This window comes from Electrophorus electricus, chromosome 16 (genome assembly GCF_013358815.1).
Source record: "Electrophorus electricus isolate fEleEle1 chromosome 16, fEleEle1.pri, whole genome shotgun sequence".
NCBI lineage: Eukaryota > Metazoa > Chordata > Actinopteri > Gymnotiformes > Gymnotidae > Electrophorus > Electrophorus electricus.
Window position 1 is genome coordinate 9,512,189 of NC_049550.1, and position 20,160 is coordinate 9,532,348.

The window sequence follows — 20,160 nt, forward strand, 5'->3', positions numbered from 1 at the left end:
TTTTCCCCAAATGCTTGATTTAAAAAACAACAACAAAACATTTTACCTGTGGGAGGAGGAGGATTGTAAATAGACGCCCTCGTTCTCGCCAATTACAACTCGTACACAGACGTGGTCGATTCTCAAATTGAGAGCAGATCCCTATTCCTTTAAGATGACGTGTCTCCTGGTTGGTTTGTTCGGAAACTTTTAAAAATGATCTCAGAGCCATACACTTATAAGCTCACCAAGGTAAGTCCTAACTAGTTCCGTACAAGATTTATATAATCTTTGTACGCACGTCTGGATACATTGTGCTAAATATGTTACTGGAACACGTGTCGGGCATTAGACTGTGATCGACTATTTAGCGCAAATTCATTTCTCTTGTTTTAATTGTTTTTATCGATGTACATCGCTTTGGGGAAAATTAACGTAATTGGCATTTTAAAAGTTGGAAAGAATATTCCTGTTTTTTTTGTTGTTTTTTTTTCAATGGGACACACATGGCCTTCTACCCTCGCTTCTACCACGAATCCCTGGGTCCTAGACTCCGTTCGACTTTCACTTGATGTAACAGAACTTTTCGGTAGAAGGCCGGGCCCGGCAAACGTACGAAGTGCACGGGGACTGTATCACTGTGCTTTAAAGTTCCTTTCTGTGCTAGTATCTGTTTCAGTACAGTACATGAAGTATTGAGTTGCAGTCACGAGGCCAGCAAGGGCTGGGTGGATTGCAGGTTGTGTTTGCTAACCCACTGTAAGAATAACCAGCCATTATTTGCAGTCAGATAAAATAACCCTAGCTGTAGTGCCAGCATGAAGAACTCCCATTGCTTTAACCTTATGACTAAACTTAAGACATGATCGATTAAGCCATTGGAACACACATTTTCCGCATTGCATGTTTTAGTTTAGGATAATTTCTGTCCACACCTGTTGTTTTTTATCCTAGTCATGGTGGGGATTCAATAGTGAGGGGTTACCAGGAATCAGTCAATGATTAATTCTTACCAAGTGGAAGCCCTCCTCCTCCATAACCAGTAGAGAAATCATTATTAATTTTGTTTGTGACAGTTTGTGACTTACTCATTTGGCCTAGTGCAGCATTCCACAAAAATGGAGACAAGACATATTGAGCAGTGGCTTTAGGCTTGTAAAATAAAATCTAGAGCAACTAGAAATCTCATGTTAGCCAAGAGGAATCTTTGCCTTTTCCAAAGCACTGCCATTCATATTTTGGTGATCTGGTGTTGGCAGATTGCTCTGGGCATTTCAAAGACTTGTTCATTCATGATTAGAGCGTTGTTGGCTAATACACTCCTCCTCATTTAGATTAGACGAGTCTCCTGAAATACAGATCTTTTTGGTTCCAGAGGCAGTTTAGAACTCTGTAGTGAACGACGGGACAGAGGATAGGTGGAGTTTTTTTTTTAACAAGCTATGCACTATAAACCACTTCATGGCAGTTGTTGCTCATAGCTGCTTCCATCTCAAAATATCACTTCAAGTTTTACATTTTTGCATTTGTCTCTTATCCAGATCAGCTTATAGCCTGTTACAGAGGAAGGCAAATACAGTGTTTGGAGTCTTGCCCAAGGACTCTTATTGGTTTAACATAGTCCACTTGGCCAGTCCCCTACAGGAGAAGCAGCATTGTTGCCCATAATTCTGTACCAAACACAGTTGACTGGGATGGATCTAGCAATATTAAATTTCTGGAACTGTCTTGTGGCAAAGGTGCATCATTGGACAGTGCCAGTATCATTCATCATACTGCTAGTGTTTGTCTATGGAGGTTGCATAGCTATGTTCTTAATTCTATAAATATTTAGCAATAGTTGTTAATATCTCTTGGCGAGGAGAACAAAAAAGAACTAAATCATTTCCTGGGGACGGAACTAAAAGTGATGTGCCCAGTGTTGTACCATGGATATCTCAAGACTATGATGGAAGTAATACAATTTGATTACCTGATCCTTATGGCCATTTTTTGTATTTGCCTTGTGTAATATGTAGCCTGTGACTGGAGAGTTCTGAGTCTGCAAAGCACACAGTGTACTCTGTGCCACAAACACTATACTCTATGCCAACTTGAAGCTATTGGAAACGCATACTAATGCACATAGAAAATTGACGTGAAGTGTTTAGTACCAGAAACCCTATGAATATAAAAAACCTTGTGACTTTAGCTAATAGCTCATAGACCTAAATACTGTATCTAACATTGTTGAGCAATGTTAGAGAAATAGTGTTAACTTTGAATTCTGAACTTATTGGACTTTTCGTACACTAAACACTGTAGCTCCAAATACACAGGTCTTTGTGGCAGTGCCTTTTAGTCAGATGTATATTAGAAGTGGTGCCACCCTTTGTCTCTGTCCAGTAAAGGATGCCGTCAGTACAGGAAAGCTCTGAGCAAGACCAACTGGCCAGTAGTGTGGATGAAGCAATTCACCTGAACATGGAGAAAGGGGTCATCGAGAGGAAGTGGATTCGCCCTGATCTCCCCAGCAGATGCACCTGGAGCCTAGGGGTCCCAAACACTGATTCCCCACACTGGCATCCTCACAGGTGAGTGGTGTCTAGTTTTTGACATTTTAACTTTCTACTTCAGATTAGGGTCTGGCAACCTTTTTTCATCAGAACCTACAGGAGAAATTGGTAAGGGTTGAGAAACAACTGAGGAGCTTTGACAATGTTTGTAAAGTTTGGAGAAAATGCTTTGGCATCTCAGGAAAAGATGAAGATGGAACAATTCCAAATTAGTTACTGAAGGAATATGGCAAAAATGACATCTGCCATCACACTTTATTATTATTTCGATCTTTCTGAATATGCCAGACTAGAACTGGCTTCAGATTGGTGATGTCATTAGTTTTTGGCTTTGGGATCATGAATCTTCAACTGGTGCATGTGGCAGTTTGTGCTATTGTTTCTTTCAATTTCAAGATGTTCAACATACTTGCAAATATTTGTTTCTATTTCATTGCTGTATGGACTCACTCGGTCTTCAATTTTACATTTGACCAAAGAGTGCTTGAGTAACCTTTCCTCACCTTTTGAAGGCCAAGCATTCCATGCATCCTGCCCAATGTCCTGGGACAAATCGGACACACCCCAATGGTCCATCTCAACAAGATCACCAAGAACTTTGGCCTCAAGTGTGAGCTGTGTGAGTAAGAAATCAGTATGGCCACTGAAACAACATATCCTACTTAAATTGTTTGAATGTATATATTAAAATTTCAGTGTTATTTAATAATTGGTTTAAACAAGATATGTAGTTTTAAAAATGTAAACCATTTATTAAAGTTTTAGCTAAGGTATTAGATGCTTTTATTTCTCAAACTTTTCTCATTGTGTATGTGTGTATGTGGGTGCATTCAGTGGTGAAGTGCGAGTTCTTTAATGCTGGTGGCAGTGTGAAGGACAGAATTAGTCTGCGTATGGTGGAGGATGCAGAGAGGGCAGGCGTTCTCAAGCCTGGAGACACAATCATAGAGCCCACCTCCGGAAACACTGGTAATGACCACTATGAGAAGATGTTTGTTGGTGTATATGTGCAAGTGTATAGTGATACTCCAGTGCACTCCAACATATTATAGTGTATGTCTACCGTGTGTGTGTGTGTGTGTGTGTGATTTTGTGTGGAGATTTATGCCTATATTTGCTAGCTTGAATTTGTAACCTGTATGTTAGGTATTGGCCTCGCTCTAGCTGCTGCTGTGAAGGGTTACCACTGCATCATTGTCATGCCTGAGAAGATGAGCATGGAAAAGGTTAATACAAACACACACACAAAAAAATCATTTATTACTATTGAATGATTGCCTATGGGCATGTAAAGTGTCCATTGCATGCATCATACATTAGCTACAATATTGAATAAATATTAAGCACAGCTTACATTTAGGTGGATGTGTTAAGAGCTCTGGGAGCTGAGATTGTCCGCACACCCACCAGCGCCCGTTTTGATTCGCCTGAGTCTCATGTGGGTGTGGCTTGGCGTCTGAAGAATGAGATCCCTAACTCACACATCCTGGACCAGTATCGTAATCCCAGCAACCCACTGGCTCACTACGACACCACAGCAGAAGAGATACTGGAACAGTGTGATGGTTTGTGCACGCTCTCTCTCTCTCTCTCTCTCTCTCTCTCTAAACTTGCTCGTTTTAAAGGACTCCCTGCACCAGGCCTACTGACTGACATGCCTCGTCACTTTTGGATTCATTTATTGGAATTCTCCATTAACATTAATTAGTAACAGTTCATTGGTGCTCCACATATGCCTGAGGCCACTGTGTCTTTGCAGGTAAAGTGGACATGCTTGTAGCAGGAGCTGGGACAGGGGGCACCATCACTGGCATTGCTCGCAAGCTGAAAGAGAAATGCCCCAATGTTAAGGTGAAGGCTAATGCCTGGATTTGCTTGCTTGCCATTACATGCCAGCTTGTACACTTAGCACTGTTTCTTCTGACAAAAAACTTTGGTGTCATTGGTAGAATTTTATTTTATTTTTTTTACCTGATGTATAAAAACATTTCACTGTTTATATGAAACATGCATGTACTGTATATCATGCATGTAATATACCATAGACAGAAAGCATAGATTTTCATGTGTCATAAATTTTGTTGTCACCTCTTCACATAAAATGCACCAAAATATGATGCAAGGGCTTTGAATTTGAAATCACTAATAACTGGAGCTAAACAAACACTGGTCAATGACTCCTGCCCGTGTGATGTTTCTTGCTAAACAATGCTAGACCACACAATGATGATAAACTACAGCGAAAGGAGGAGCTTAGTAGTGTAAAGATTATAACGCATTATCGGTGCTGTGCATCAGATCATCGGTGTGGACCCCGAAGGGTCCATCCTGGCTGAGCCTGAGGAACTGAACCACACAGAGAAGACACGGTACGAGGTGGAAGGCATCGGCTATGATTTCATCCCCACTGTGCTGGACAGATCGGTGAGCAAGAATACATTCCAGACTCTTGCAATGGAATCTCAGATAAGATTGTACAAAACACCAGGGCATCCAACTGTGGGTCATTATTTGATATATGCTATAGAACAAGTATCACCACTAGATGTCAGTGTAGGTTCAGTATTTATTGTCTATAAACCAGACAATTTCTTAAAGTGGTCAGTAGCATCTACCACCATATAAATTTTCCTCTCCTTTTGAATATATATAAAAAAATAAAAACATGCTAAAAAGAATTTCGAATCCTAAAATGCTATCATGCAATTGGAAAATTTGGATAAGCATGCACCCATACATACAACACATTTCATTAGAAACACCTTGTAGTCATGCATCTGCAATGTCTGTAGCCCAAATGCAGCCATGCTCAGTATGTCTTGGCCAAGCTCTTCATAAATAGTCCGTTTCTGATCCCAGGACTGCTGACAGGTGGATTTCTTTGGGTGGCAGGCTACTCTCAAACACAGCAGTGACACTGATGCATGGAAAAATCCCAGAAACTGAGCAGTGATTAGTAGAGTAGAGGATGGCTGATGAATTATGCATACCAACATATGGGCTACAAGCTGTAACTGTGCACATATAAAATGTGTACCTAATAAAGTGGCAGTTAGTGTAGGTGTAAGGTAGATGTTTTTAATAAAGTGACTGGCAAGCGCATACAAATTGTGTCCAAGCTTGCCATATATATATACCATTTACACCATGGTTACCACTTACAATCCATCCCAAAACTATGCGTTTTCTTGTAAGGTGGTGGACCGCTGGTACAAGGCCAGTGATGATGAAACCTTTGCTATGGCACGCATGCTCATTAGAGAAGAAGGACTGCTGTGTGGTAAGGCTACAGAGGGCTCACTGGAATCATTTTCAATAATTGCACATTTCATTCTGTTATGGCTGCGGTAGCATAGTTAACTGTGGATAGAGATGTGCTAACTACCTAATGTGCTTTCTGTGAGCTGTGTACTCCAGAAAGCAAATTCATCTCAACCTTCACTTCAACCTCAATTTCTTGTTTTCTCAATCTATTACTTCAAGATTAGTCTCTCAGTTTAGTGGTTCAATTTCCATCTCGCATCAGCCTTTCTCACTTCAGTATAACCTTCTTGCCTGGTAGGTGGCAGCTCGGGCAGTGCTATGGCGGCAGCAGTGAAGGAGGCCAAAGAGCTGAAGGAGGGTCAGCGCTGCGTGGTCATCCTCCCTGACTCCATCCGCAACTACATGTGAGGAGAAACCAGGGGGAGGGCCTGAGGGGGAAGGCAGGGCTTGGTTAAGGATGGTGTTCCAAATTCCAAAACCAAGTGGGTCTCGTAAAGTAGAAATTCATGAGTTAGTTCTGTTTGACTCACTGTGCTAAGGGCACACTTCTATGGTTATGTTATGAATGCAACATTTTTCTTCTTCTGCAGGTCCAAGTTTTTGAATGATAAATGGATGTTCCAAAAAGGCTTTCTCACAGTAGAAGAGTTCATGGTTAACAAGCCCTGGTAAGAACTCTTCATATGCAGCAGTTACTGTATATACAGGCAGTCCATATTCAGTTTCATATTAATTTGCTGGAATACAACAAATTGACACTGTCCAATTATTTATTGCCGTGTCATGTAATCATAGGTAATGGCAAAATCACTTTGAACAGTTTTGGGTTTCATCTCTCACTCAGGTGGTGGAATCTTAAGTTGCAGAGCTTGAACCTCTCTGCTCCTCTCACTGTGTTGCCCACAGTCACCTGTCAGAAAATGATCAAAATCCTGAAGGAAAAGGGCTTTGACCAAGCCCCAGTGGTTGATGAGGCTGGGTGGGTCTCTGTCTCCCTCTCTCACTCACCAAAACTAAAATGCTCTGAGCCTTCTCCATTGTAATGTGTAACATATGAAGAATTTGTAGTCACAACCAGACGCATCGTTGGTAGCTTCAACAATTGCTCACATAATTGAATCTTTAGCATAATCAGTGCTAAGCCCAAACCATTTTATTTTCCTTTAGGTTGATTCTTGGTATGGTGACCCTTGGGAACATGCTAGCCTCAGTGCTTGCTGGAAAGGTCAAGCCCTCTGACCCTGTGAGCAAAGTGCTCTACAAGCAGTTCAAGCAGGTGGGCAGCACATCCTTCCATTGGCTGAAGGACAATGTTACATTTATACTTGATGCTCTCCAGAAAAAGGAGGCACCATACAGTGGCTGACTAGTCGTTTCCCTCAGGTTCATTTGACTGACAACCTGGGGAAGCTCTCCCGGATCCTGGAGACAGACCACTTTGCCCTGGTGGTGCATGAGCAGATTCAGTGTGAGTACTCCCTCTCATAGAAGCTTCCTATGCTTGCTTCTCTCCTCAGTTCTCATTGCTCCACATTTCAGTAACATTGGTGTCCCAAGGTTGTAATTTTAACATATAAACACAATAGTTCTGCAGGGTCTGAAACTATTTTTTTCTGCCAGTGTCATGGTAGTCAGATGCTACTGTTAGCTTTGATTGGACTTTCCTCTTGAAATGCCATGAGCTATTGAGACAGTTAGTCTTGTCTGGTGTATAATCCACAAAGTTCTTACATCAAAACTGCATGTGGAAGCCATCTTGCTCATTTAAACATATGTTCCTTACTCAAGTAAACACAGAAAAGGTGCTCCAGACATTCTGTTCAAGTCATACAGGCTATTTCAAATGACTCACAGACAGACATCACTGTATATCTCTGGTTCTGCATACAACCAGCTACTATGTTTACATTTTTGTTGTTGTTTGTTTTTGCTTTTACTCTTCCTGTTCCTCTGTGTGCATTTTTCCTCAATATCAACTAACTTGTGTACCTGATATACAGCGAAATATTGGAAGCTCAGGTTGGCAGTTGAACCGTTGAACTGCAAACATCTGCAACTCAGTTGCCAAGCTCAGCAAACTTTAAAAATACTTTAATACCTTTTAATAATGGGAAAACAGCTGGCCAGTTAATAATGGCACTAATAAGCTCATGCCAAATGGCTCTCAGCTACCAATTAATGAAAGTTAGCTATGTTAGCATTTTTGGTTAAAGTGTTTCTTTACATTTCTACTGGATATAAAAACCACATCCTCTTTACCCCTGACTGTTTGTGGTCTAACTGCTCTCTACCTTTCAGATTGACAGATGGCTCCACAAGTCTGAAGCAGATGGTGTTTGGAGTTGTGACGGCCATTGATCTACTCAACTTTGTCACTGGCCACGAGAAACGAGAGAGATCGGTGTCTGAATGCACAGACGAGCTGTGATTGGCCATTTATATCAGCATTTGCTATCTATAACCAATAATGATGTCTGACCATGAATGGTTCACCTCCTAAGGACTAGGGGGCCATGAGTCAAAATTGTTACTGTGAATTGAGCATATAAATATATAGACATTCTATATTGGAAGTTTTTCTTTTTGCTATGTTTGGTAATTTAGGCTAATGTTTTAAATAATGTTGCAAACATTTTCCAAGTCCAGGGCTTGTTTTGATTGGGGAAATGAGGGAGTGCCTGCCCCCCAGTAGAAAAAAAAGGGACAAAACCCCCCCACCCCCCTTTGCATAAAGGGAGTATTCACAATGCATGTATGCAAATGTAAAAATTTGATTAAAATGCAATTTATTTAGTGAAATATTTGTCAGTTAATTCCAATTGTTTGCTATTTCAATATGCTAATTGTTTAGGCTGTAAGCAAAATCTATTTTTAATCTGGCTCTTGGTGATTTTATACATTAAAACTAATTGAGAACATGACACATTCAGTGATGGTCATAGGTGTAGGTTTTTAGGTTTGGACAGGCAGATGTCATTCCCCCCCACCAATCATTTCATCTTGCACTACTCATATAATTTCTTAGGGTGGGTGGTGTAAGCAGTGTTGGAATTCAGTCTGTCATTGGTGATAGTACACAAATTGAGGTTTGAGAGTTTAAATAACTACAAGCTAGCTGGGTATTTCCAATAGGGAACAATTCTCTTTGTGTGAGGAGAACTTGTGTGAGTAAAGCCCATTGTGATATTTTGAATCACAACAGGCAACATGACACATTGTGCACATGGGTAAAGGAATACAAAGGTGGAATTTCAGACACATACTGAAAGCCAAATTCCCTCCAATGAGGGCCTAACTTTGTAAGAAAAAGCTATTTTAGGCTGGTCCAAGATCGTTATACCTCAAACTGAACTGGCAAAATGGCTCATTGACAAATGGAAAAAGAAGACATTCCAGATCAATTTTGATAGATTTTGTGATCTTGGGCCAGATAAATAATGAGTTCTATCCATTAAAAAAAAAAGATGACATTAGCCTGGCCCAAAATCATTTTACACCTCAAATCTAATTGGCAACATGGCACAATGAGCAGTGCTCAACACAGGTACTGGATTCAATTTGGGTAAATTCAGAGACATACTGAGAAATAACAAATCCATCATTCAGAACTGGTCAACCATAGTAAGATAAATCTGGTTTCAGGCTGGCCCACGATCATTTTACACCTGAATCTAACTGGAAACATGGCTCATTGACTAATGGTGCACAACACCAAATGAAAAATTGCAGATAAATTCTGTGGATTTAATTTTAATGACCTTGGACCAGTGAAATAAGGAGTTAACCAAAGAGAAGAGGTTCTGTCCTATAAGAAAATCCTGGTCTTAGGCTGGCCTCTCATCATTTCATACATCAAATCTCACAGAACTAATTGACAACATGGTAGATTGAGCAATAGTGCACATAGGTAAATTAATCAAAGAGGAAATTTTTAAACTGATTCTTTTTGGTTTCATAAAGGGAACATACATTTGGAGATTTGCTGAATTGAATGCAATTCCTATCCCCAGAACTTTTCAAAGCAAAGTTACATCCATAGCAAAATGTCTGTAGCATATAGGGATAGCACTGCTTTTGAAATTTTATGATTGTTGAGAGATAATGACATCTTAACACAAAACAGAGGCTGTAATATGTGATTGATTTATGAGGGCAAATATTCAAAATGTTTAAATTTACAGTAGGACATGGTATGGCTTAGACAGCTCCATAGCATCAGTTTCATTTTAGAAATGCAGTTACTGAAGCATAGCTTAATTTCTTTTAACCTTTACTTCTGAAAAATTGGAGAATCTGACTCAGTGTTTTTATGTTTTTCCTGCTTTTTGAGAGCCTAATTTGTGTTTTAACAAGAACTTCAGTGGAATAAAAACAAAATGATCCAAGTGACGATTTGTTGTGTTTATTGCTGGAAGAGCTAAATCTTGACCCTATGGTAATGATGGAACAATCAAACAAACACTGTGTCCTACTGCAGTTATTTACCCTGTCCTAAATAATTAGCACAACTGTTTTTGAGTTTGCCATGTTCTCTCCACAACTGAAATGTAAAAATTAGAAGTGAAGTTGTCCCTTTAAAGGACATTTTACAGGGTAGATATTGCTGGACAAAATCAGGATTTGTGGCAATTTTACTGCACTCTGAATAATGTATTTAATGTAGAACAATACATATAGCTTCAAAATATACTCATACAAATCTTGGGCCAGCCTAAGGCCAAGTTTTCCTTACAGAGGTGGACCAGTTCTTTATGAATTACTTGTTTTTTTTTCTGGCCCAACATGGGTAAGGCCAATCAGTATTTTCCAGACTTTCAATCCAATGACCTGTGTGCACTATTGCTCAGCGTGCCATGTTAACAGTTTTGAGGTATACCACGATCTTGAGTCAGCCAACAACCAGGTTTTTATTACAGGGAAAGACCTGCATGATGTATTTGTTATTTGCCTTGCTCAGTAATGTATTAAGCCCATATAACAGGGAATTGGGCTTTGTGTACGCACCCAAAACTCCACCTTTGTATTGCTTAAAGTGTGTGCACACTGTGTCATGTTGCCAGGCTTGATGTATGATATTACCATGGGCTTTACTAAAATCAAATTCTCCTCACACAAAGAGACTGTTTCCCTATTGAAAATATCCTGTAGTTATTTAAACTTTCAAACCTGAGCTGGTATTCTTTCTTCTGATCAATTTGTGTACCATCACCAGTGGCATAGTTTGAATTTCAACTTTAGAACAGTGCTTACACCACCCACCCTAAAAAATGATTTCAGTAATGTGAGCAGGAATTATTTGGGGGTGGGGGGCATACATCTGCCTGTCCAAACCTAAAAACCTACCCCTATGACCATCACTGAATGAGTCATGCTCTCAATTAGTTTTAATGTATAAAATCACCAAGAGCCAGTTTAAAAATAGATTTTCCTTACTGTAGAAACACAGCCTAAACAGTTACAAATGACACACTTGAAATAAATATTTTACTAAATAAATTTGATTCAAATGCAATTTAAAAATATTTATATTCACATACATGGGGGATGGCATCCCTTCATTTCCCCACTCAGAACAAGCCCTGCTTGTGGAAAATGTTTGGTAATGTACAAGGTAATTTAGGCTAATGTTTTACATAATGCTGCAAACATAGCAAAAAGAAAACACATTCTGTAGTGGAGGTTTATTGTGAATTGAGCATTTAAATCTACAATTTTGACTCATGGCCCCCTAGTCCTTAGGAGGTGAACCATTCATGGTCAGACATCATTATTGGTTATAGATAGCAAATGCTGATATAAATGGTCAATCACAGCTCGTCTGTGCATTCAGACACCGATCTCTCTCGTTTCTCGTGGCCAGTGACAAAGTTGAGTAGATCAATGGCCGTCACAACTCCAAACACCATCTGCTTCAGACTTGTGGAGCCATCTGTCAAATCTGAAAGGTAGAGAGCAGTTAGACCACAAACAGTCAGGGGTAAAGAGGATGTGGTTTTTGCATCCAGTAGAAATGTAAAGAAACACTTTAACCAAAAATGCTAACGTAGCTAACTTTCATTAATTGGTAGCTGAGAGCCATTTGGCATGAGCTTATTAGCGCCATTATTAACTGGCCAGCTGTTTTCCCATTATTAAAAGGTATTAAAGTATTTTTAAAGTTTGCTGAGCTTGGCAACTGAGTTGCAGATGTTTGCAGTTCAACGGTTCAACTGCCAACCTGAGCTTCCAATATTTCGCTGTATGTCAGGTACACAAGTTAGTTGATATTGAGGAAAACGAGGCACAAAGGAACAGAAAGGGTGAAACGGCACCGCTGGTTGTATGCAGGACCAACATAATCAACAGTAATGTCTGTCTGTGAGTCAGTAGAAATGTCTGGATCATGTTTGTGTTTACTTGAATAAGGACCGTGTTTAAATGAGGAAGATAGCATCCTCATGCAGTCCTGATGCAAGACCATTGTGGATTATACACCAAACAAGACATTTATGGCATTTAGCAGATGCCTTTATTTAAAGCAACTTTCAATTAATGACCGAGTACAACTTGAGCAATTAAGGGGTTAATGGCCTTGCTCAGGGGCCCAACAGTAGCAACTTGGCAGTGGTGGCGCTTGAACCAGCAACTTTCCAATTACAAGTACCTTAATCACTAAGCTACCACTGCCCTACCAACTGTCTCTTAATGGGTCACAGAATTCTCAAGAGGAAAGCCCAAGCAAAACTAACAGCAGCATCCAACTACCATGACGCTAGCAGAAAACAGTTTCAGACCCTTGAACTACTGGTGTTTATATGTGAAAATGACAACCTTAGGTCACTGATGTTACTGAAATGGGGTGTAATGAGAGTTGAGGAGAGAATAAGCATAGGAAGCTTCTATGAGAGGGAGTACTCACACTGAATCTGCTCATGCACCACCAGGGCAAAGTGGTCTGTCTCCAGGATCCGGGAGAGCTTCCCCAGGTTGTCAGTCAAATGAAACTGAGGGAAACGACTAGTTAGCCACTGTATGACGCCTCCTTTTTCTGGAGAGCATCAAGGATAAATGTAACATTGTCCTTCAGCCAATGGAAGGATGTGCTGCCCACCTGCTTGAACTGCTTGTAGAGCACTTTGCTCACAGGGTCAGAGGGCTTGACCTTTCCAGCAAGCACTGAGGCTAGCATGTTCCCAAGGGTCACCATACCAAGAATCAACCTAAAAGAAAATGAAATGGTTTGGGCTTAGCACTGATTATGCTAATGATTCAATTATGTGAGCAATTGTTGAAGCTACCAACGATGCGTCTGGTTGTGACTACAAATTCTTCATATGTTACACATTACAATGGAGAAGGCTCAGAGCATTTTAGTTTTGGTGAGTGAGAGAGGGAGACAGAGACCCACCCAGCCTCATCAACCACTGGGGCTTGGTCAAAGCCCTTTTCCTTCAGGATTTTGATCATTTTCTGACAGGTGACTGTGGGCAACACAGTGAGAGGAGCAGAGAGGTTCAAGCTCTGCAACTTAAGATTCCACCACCTGAGTGAGAGATGAAACCCAAAACTGTTCAAAGTGATTTTGCCATTACCTATGATTACATGACACGGCAATAAATAATTGGACAGTGTCAATTTGTTGTATTCCAGCAAATTAATATGAAACTGAATATGGACTGCCTGTATATACAGTAATTGCTGCATATGAAGAGTTCTTACCAGGGCTTGTTAACCATGAACTCTTCTACTGTGAGAAAGCCTTTTTGGAACATCCATTTATCATTCAAAAACTTGGACCTGCAGAAGAAGAAAAATGTTGCATTCATAACATAACCATAGAAGTGTGCCCTTAGCACAGTGAGTCAAACAGAACTAACTCATGAATTTCTACTTTACGAGACCCACTTGGTTTTGGAATTTGGAACACCATCCTTAACCAAGCCCTGCCTTCCCCCTCAGGCCCTCCCCCTGGTTTCTCCTCACATGTAGTTGCGGATGGAGTCAGGGAGGATGACCACGCAGCGCTGACCCTCCTTCAGCTCTTTGGCCTCCTTCACTGCTGCCGCCATAGCACTGCCCGAGCTGCCACCTACCAGGCAAGAAGGTTATACTGAAGTGAGAAATAAAGGCTGATGTGAGATCGAAATTGAACCACTAAACGGAGAGACTAATCTTGAAGTAATAGATTGAGAAAACAAGAAATTGAAGTTGAAGTGAAGATTGAGATGAATTTGCTTTCTGGAGTACACAGCTCACAGAAAGCACATTAGGTAGTTAGCACATCTCTATCCACAGTTAACTATGCTACCGCAGCTATAACAGAATGAAATGTGCAATTATTGAAAAAGATTCCAGTGAGCCCTCTGTAGCCTTACCACACAGCAGTCCTTCTTCTCTAATGAGCATGCGTGCCATAGCAAAGGTTTCATCATCACTGGCCTTGTACCAGCGGTCCACCACCTTACAAGAAAACACATAGTTTTGGGATGGATTGTAAGTGGTAACCATGGTGTAAATGGTATATATATATGGCAAGCTTGGACACAATTTGTATGCGCTTGCCAGTCACTTTATTAAAAACATCTACCTTACACCTACACTAACTGCCACTTTATTAGGTACACATTTTATATGTGCACAGTTACAGCTTGTAGCCCATATGTTGGTATGCATAATTCATCAGCCATCCTCTACTCTACTAATCACTGCTCAGTTTCTGGGATTTTTCCATGCATCAGTTTCACTGCTGTGTTTGAGAGTAGCCCGCCACCCAAAGAAATCCACCTGTCAGCAGTCCTGGGATCAGAAACAAACTATTAATGAAGAGCTTGGCCAAGACATACTGAGCATGGCTGCATTTGGGCTACAGACATTGCAGATGCAGGACAACAAGGTGTTTCTAATGAAGTGTGTTGTATGTGTGGGTGCATGTTTTTCTAAACTTTCCAAAGGCATGATAGAATGTTAATTTAGAATCCTATTTATTGCCTTTTTAAAAGGTTCAGATGCAAAGGCAAATTCATATGGAGAAAATATTACACAACACCCCAGATGGTACTGACCAGTTTAATAAACTGACTGGATAATAGACTACATTTTGAACCTACACTGACATCTAGTGGCGATACTTGTTCTATAGCATATATCAAATGACCCACTGTTGAAAGCTCTGGTGTTTTGCACAATCTTATCCAAGATTCCAGTGCAAGATGTGAGTCTGTAATGTCTTCCTGCTCACCGATCTGTCCAGCACAGTGGGGATGAAGTCGTGACCAATGCCTTCCACCTCGTACTGTGTCTTCTTGTGGTTCAGTTCCTCGGGCTCAGCCAGGATGGACCCTTCGGGGTCCACGCCGATGATCTGATGCACAGCCCCGATATTATGTTATAATCTTTACACTACTAAGTTCCTCCTTTCACTGTAGTTTATCATTGGGTGGTCTAGCATTGTGTAGCAAGTTACATCATCGTGCAGGAGTCATCGAAAATTGTTTGCTTAGCGCCAGTTATTAGTGATTCCAAATTCACAGCCCTTGTGTCGTATTTTGGTGCATTGTATGAAACAACAGGTGATCTGAAAATCTATGCTTTCTCTCTAGTGGAAGATTTTATGCATGCAATATACCAATGACAGCACTTTCCCCTGACCAAAAAACAACAACAAAAAAAACAAAAAACCAAACGATTTAGCAAGTGTACAAGCTGGCATGCGATGGCAAGCAAGCAAATCCAGGCATTAGCCTTCACCTTAACATTGGGGCATTTCTCTTTCAGCTTGCAGGCAATGCCAGTGATGGTGCCCCCTGTCCCAGCTCCTGCTACAAGCATGTCCACTTTACCTGCAAAGACACAGTGGCCTCAGACATGTGTGGAGCACCAATGAACTGTTACTAATTAAGGATAATGGAGAATTCCATTAAATGAATCCAAAGGTGACTAGGGATGTCAGTCAGTAGGCCTGATGCAGGGAGTCCTTTGAGAAGAGTAAGTTTAGAGAGCGCTCAAACCATCACACTGTTCCAGTATCTCCTCTGCCGTGGTGTCGTAGTGAGCCAGTGGGTTGCTGGGATTACGGTACTGGTCCAGAACGTGCGAGTTGGGGATCTCATTCTTCAGGCTCCATGCCACACCCACATGGGACTCAGGTGAATCAAAACATGCGCTGGTGGGTGTGCGCACAATCTCAGCTCCCAGAGCTCTCAATACATCCACCTTGATGCAAGATGTGCTTGACGCTTAGTCCATTTCCACATTAGATATTCATTATCAATCACCGTGTGTCATTATATGGGTAGTCTTTCAATAGTAATAACGGATTATAACTTTTTACCTTTTCCACGCTCATTTTCTCAGGCATCACAATGATGCAGCGGTAACCCTTTACAATAGCAGCTAGAGCGAGGCCAATACCTAACATAAAATAAAGTTACAAGCTGAGCCATTACACCTCCACCACCCAAAAAACTGCACACGCACATCATTACCAGTGTTTCCGGAGGTGGGCTCTATGATTGTGTCTCCAGGCTTGAGAATGCCTGCCCTCTCTGCATCCTCCACCATACGCAGACTAATTCTGTCCTTCACACTGCCACCAGCATTAAAGAACTCGCACTTCACCACTGAATGCACCCACACAAACACATAGCACGCAATGAGCAATAATAAAAATAAGAGAATTGAGAAATAAAAGCATCTAATCATTTACCTAAAATACAATTAAATAAAATGTTTACATTTTAAGTAAACTAGTTATTTAAATACATTTATACTTAAATTTTGACTGGCAGTACTGATTTCTTACTCACACAGCTCACACTTGAGGCCAAAGATCTTGGTGATCTTGTTGATACGGACCATTGGGGTGTGTCCAATCTGTCCCAGGATGTTGGGCAGGATGCTCGGAATGCTTGGTCTTTAAAAAGGTGTGGAAAGTTATGTTCAGTGTTACTGGAGTGAGGTTGTGCATGCGTGAGTGAATATAAAAGGATTCTACTGGTGTACCATGAGCCAATACAATGCATTTATACATAGAATACACATGAATAAAAGTATAATTATATTATTAAATAGAATATTTAAAAAGTTTAACATGTATAAAATCTCTAGGGAGGCTCGTCTTGGGTCACCTCAGGACACGTGGGACATTGGACCCCTTACACTTTGTCTATGGGCTGCATGTGTGCATTGAGGTTACCGTGATCTACCTGCTATACAGAATCTACTCACAGCTGGAAACAGCAGGGAGCTCTAGTGCCTTCAACAACAGCCAGCCCTTCCTACTGAGGGAGATGATGAGTGCAACAAAGGTGCATTCTGTCCCAATATCCTGAGCCACCAAATCTGCAGGCCCCAGTATGTGTGGCTACAGGACCATGTGTCAAAGTGGACTGTAAGCAGCACAGGTGCTCCACAGGGGACTGTCCTGGTTCCCTTTCTGTTCACTTTTTACACCTCCAGTTTTATATATGACTGAGATGCGTCACCTACAATAATGGTGTCATCCAAGAACTTTTGAGGGAGGACTTCAGAAAAATTGGGTCTCCTTTTGCTCCATCCAGGGTGAACACTGAGCTGGTCAACAACAAGTACCTGGTTGTTTATCTGTATGAGAAGTGGGGATGGCAAGTGAATCTAGAGGAACTGTACAAGAAAGGCCAGAGCCAACTACTTCCTGAGAAGACTGAAATCCGTTGGGGTGAGGGGTCACCTGCTGAGAACTTTCTATGGGTCTGTAGAGTCAAGTGCCATCTTTTTTTCTTGTGTTCTTGGGCAGCATTATTATAGCAAAGGACACCATCAGACTGAATAAGATCAGTAGAAAGGCTGGAGACAGTGGTGGAGAGAGGTTGCTGGCAAAGGTGTCAGATCATGAACCCTCTCACCCACTACACAAAACACTACAGGGACAAGGGAGGCCACTGAGCAGCAGACTGCTCCAGCCCTGCTGCAGGAAGCAACACTTTCACAAGTCTTTTCTCCCTGCAACCATCAGAATGTGCAACTCTGCACTCCAATTCATCAATTTCTCAGGCACTATTGCGCATCTATGCATCATCTGTGCTGCACTTTAGTGCTCATTCTGCATGGTTATGCTCTTTTGCAGATTACTGTATTTTATAGAAATACAATACTGTATCACTAACTGTAGCAGCAAATGTGGCCTTAATTGTAACAGCAGCTGTAGTTGCAATCTTTACATATGACCAACACCTAAACAGTATTCTTTGAACTTTAGCATAGCTATTAGTTGTTTCTGTATGCGCGCGTGCGCACATGTAAATATTTTATATTGCATTTCTCACTAAACAATTTTTGCATTTTATGGTTTCATTTTATCTACCTTACTACTATGCATTCTATGTTTAACTTGCATGTATGCTGCTAGAACATTTTCCTTTTGGGGATTAATAGTGTTTTCCACTAACTATGCCAGGATTATGCAATGTTTTATTTTTTCCTCAGATGCTCAATTATTTTTCTGAGACTCACCCCCACGTTTCCTCAATATCTGTTAAAGCTTTTCAAATGTTCCTCAACCACTACTTTTTGTATGTTCATATTAAAAAATTGCCAAGCGCTAATCTGAAGTAGAAATGTAAACATGTTGAAAGCTAGGAACCACTCACCTGGGAGGATGCCAGTGGGGGGACTCAGCAGGTGGGACCCCCAGGCTCCAGGTACACTTACTGGGGAGATCAGGGCGGATCCACTTCCTCTCAGTGGCCCCTTTCTCACTACTCGGCTGGACTGCGCCTTCTGCATCATTGGTTACTTGGTCTTTCTCTGAGCTTTCCTGGCCATTTAACTGGAATATTCCATCATCGATTTCATCATTGCTAGCACTCTTCTTGCCAGAAAATGGGCAGAGAGGGCTGGAGATGGCATTCTCTTTGGTAGAGGGCACCGACAGCATTCCTCACTGGACAGAAACAAAAGGGTGGGACCACTTCTAATAACATGTACAAGGTCTCAAACTCCTCCATTTCAGAGATCAAATTTTACTCCTTGCTTCTTGTCAGGGGTCACTCTACAACTGCACATCCTTAGCTTGCTACCTCCTCTGAGCACTAGCACCTGTCAATCAGTCAAGTTCAGGATGCCCGAGTTTACGAGTTACACCTTTGAGGCACAAAATGACATCAAGCCTGTTCATGAGGAAAAAGATTGTTTCTTATACTATATGTGCCACACACAGCAAATAAACAAGACTTGGAGTAACCTGCATCTTTTAGGATAGATGGGGAATTTAATTGTGAAATGTTTAAATATACATGCCAAACAGCTGCATCTGGGGAAGCAAATTGAGCCATTGCTTAAGATGTTGACAGGAGTGTGAAACATTGAAACTGTGCTCTAGTAAAAGTCATATGGGTAGCCTACTGCATCACAATGTTACATATTTCAAAAGTAGTCTACTTAACAGAAAACAGTTTAAAATTTTAGTGAACCAACAGTGTTGACCATTATTGCCATTGAATAAAGCAGTCTTTCCTGGAGATATACCTTTCTGAAGAAAAGAATAAATAGCTCAAGAAGCAGAGTTGGTGAATGTCGTTCCATGGCATCGCTCCGCGAACTCTTTGTACCTTTACACAAAACACTTGATTAGGCTACGCATGCGTTATCAAGGGCACTATAATTATAACACGAAACTAAACAGGTGTGGAAGCGGGAGAGTGTTGGCTCATCACAGTAAAGGAAAGAATCAGTGTCCCTTAGCCTTTTAGTCGAAACCAACACACCATGTTTTGAGAGCATGTTTGGTCAGTTGGAACACAGATTATCATTGGTTTAGACTTAATCTACACCTTTTTTAAAATACATAATAATAATAATAATAATAATAATAATAAAGGCCCGTGACATTTTTCTCTTTCCCTCTTGCCAATCACGCGACTTCTCATACATTGTAATTTGTATTATTTTTAATAAAACACGCAGCCAAATTCCCATCAATGAAAAATGTAACTGCCCAGTTATGCAGTTCATCACCACATCACACATGCAACTCCCCTCAAATTTATTACAAATGCTTGCCTTTTACTTGTATTTACATTTTTTTTTTTTTTAATAGCAACACCATGTAAAAGTCTGAGAGTAGGCTACTCGTACCTTCATTCAAATAGTTTCCTTTTACATTACAATATCTGAACAATTCTCACAATAGCAATAGCTCGATATACTTCCCCCTCGCTTGATGTTTGACCAATGTATTAAAACAAAAATACCATAATCTCCCGTGTATCCTGAAAGAAAGATGCAGATGAGTGAATTTTTGTTCACGCCACGAGGCACTTGTTCAGCAGTTTAAGAAACGATGGGTGTCCCTCATTAACAGACTTAGTGACAGTCCCCTAAACTTGGGGATCCTGAATTTGACCGA

The 20,160-nt window shown here is 40.9% G+C and overlaps 2 protein-coding genes across 3 annotated transcripts; one reads left to right on the forward strand and one right to left on the reverse strand.

Moving 5' to 3' along the window:
- Positions 1 to 72: 72 nt before the first annotated feature.
- LOC113590737 (cystathionine beta-synthase-like) lies at positions 73 to 8,597 on the forward strand. The gene is made up of 15 exons (XM_035535142.1): positions 73 to 231; positions 2,365 to 2,552; positions 3,047 to 3,153; positions 3,369 to 3,503; positions 3,681 to 3,760; positions 3,895 to 4,099; positions 4,294 to 4,385; positions 4,833 to 4,958; positions 5,730 to 5,814; positions 6,097 to 6,202; positions 6,389 to 6,466; positions 6,643 to 6,777; positions 6,966 to 7,074; positions 7,182 to 7,264; positions 8,097 to 8,597. Exons 2-15 carry the CDS (start codon positions 2,371 to 2,373, stop codon positions 8,224 to 8,226), a joined length of 1,653 nt encoding a protein of 550 aa, XP_035391035.1. The 5' UTR covers positions 73 to 231; positions 2,365 to 2,370; the 3' UTR covers positions 8,227 to 8,597.
- A 2,930-nt stretch (positions 8,598 to 11,527) lies between these two features.
- On the reverse strand, positions 11,528 to 18,690 carry LOC113590729 (cystathionine beta-synthase-like). 2 transcript variants are annotated; one of them, XM_035534938.1, is made up of 15 exons: positions 18,550 to 18,690; positions 18,404 to 18,492; positions 16,583 to 16,689; positions 16,262 to 16,396; positions 16,108 to 16,187; positions 15,785 to 15,989; positions 15,525 to 15,616; positions 15,016 to 15,138; positions 14,153 to 14,237; positions 13,761 to 13,866; positions 13,497 to 13,574; positions 13,186 to 13,320; positions 12,889 to 12,997; positions 12,697 to 12,781; positions 11,528 to 11,736 (listed from the first exon to the last, which is right to left on the reverse strand). In XM_035534938.1, exons 1-15 carry the CDS (start codon positions 18,688 to 18,690, stop codon positions 11,606 to 11,608), a joined length of 1,701 nt encoding a protein of 566 aa, XP_035390831.1. In that variant the 3' UTR covers positions 11,528 to 11,605. The 2 variants fall into 2 exon arrangements, with proteins under 2 accessions (XP_035390831.1, XP_035390830.1); XM_035534937.1 differs by having other exon boundaries at positions 18,404 to 18,690.
- Between the last annotated feature and the right edge of the window lie 1,470 nt (positions 18,691 to 20,160).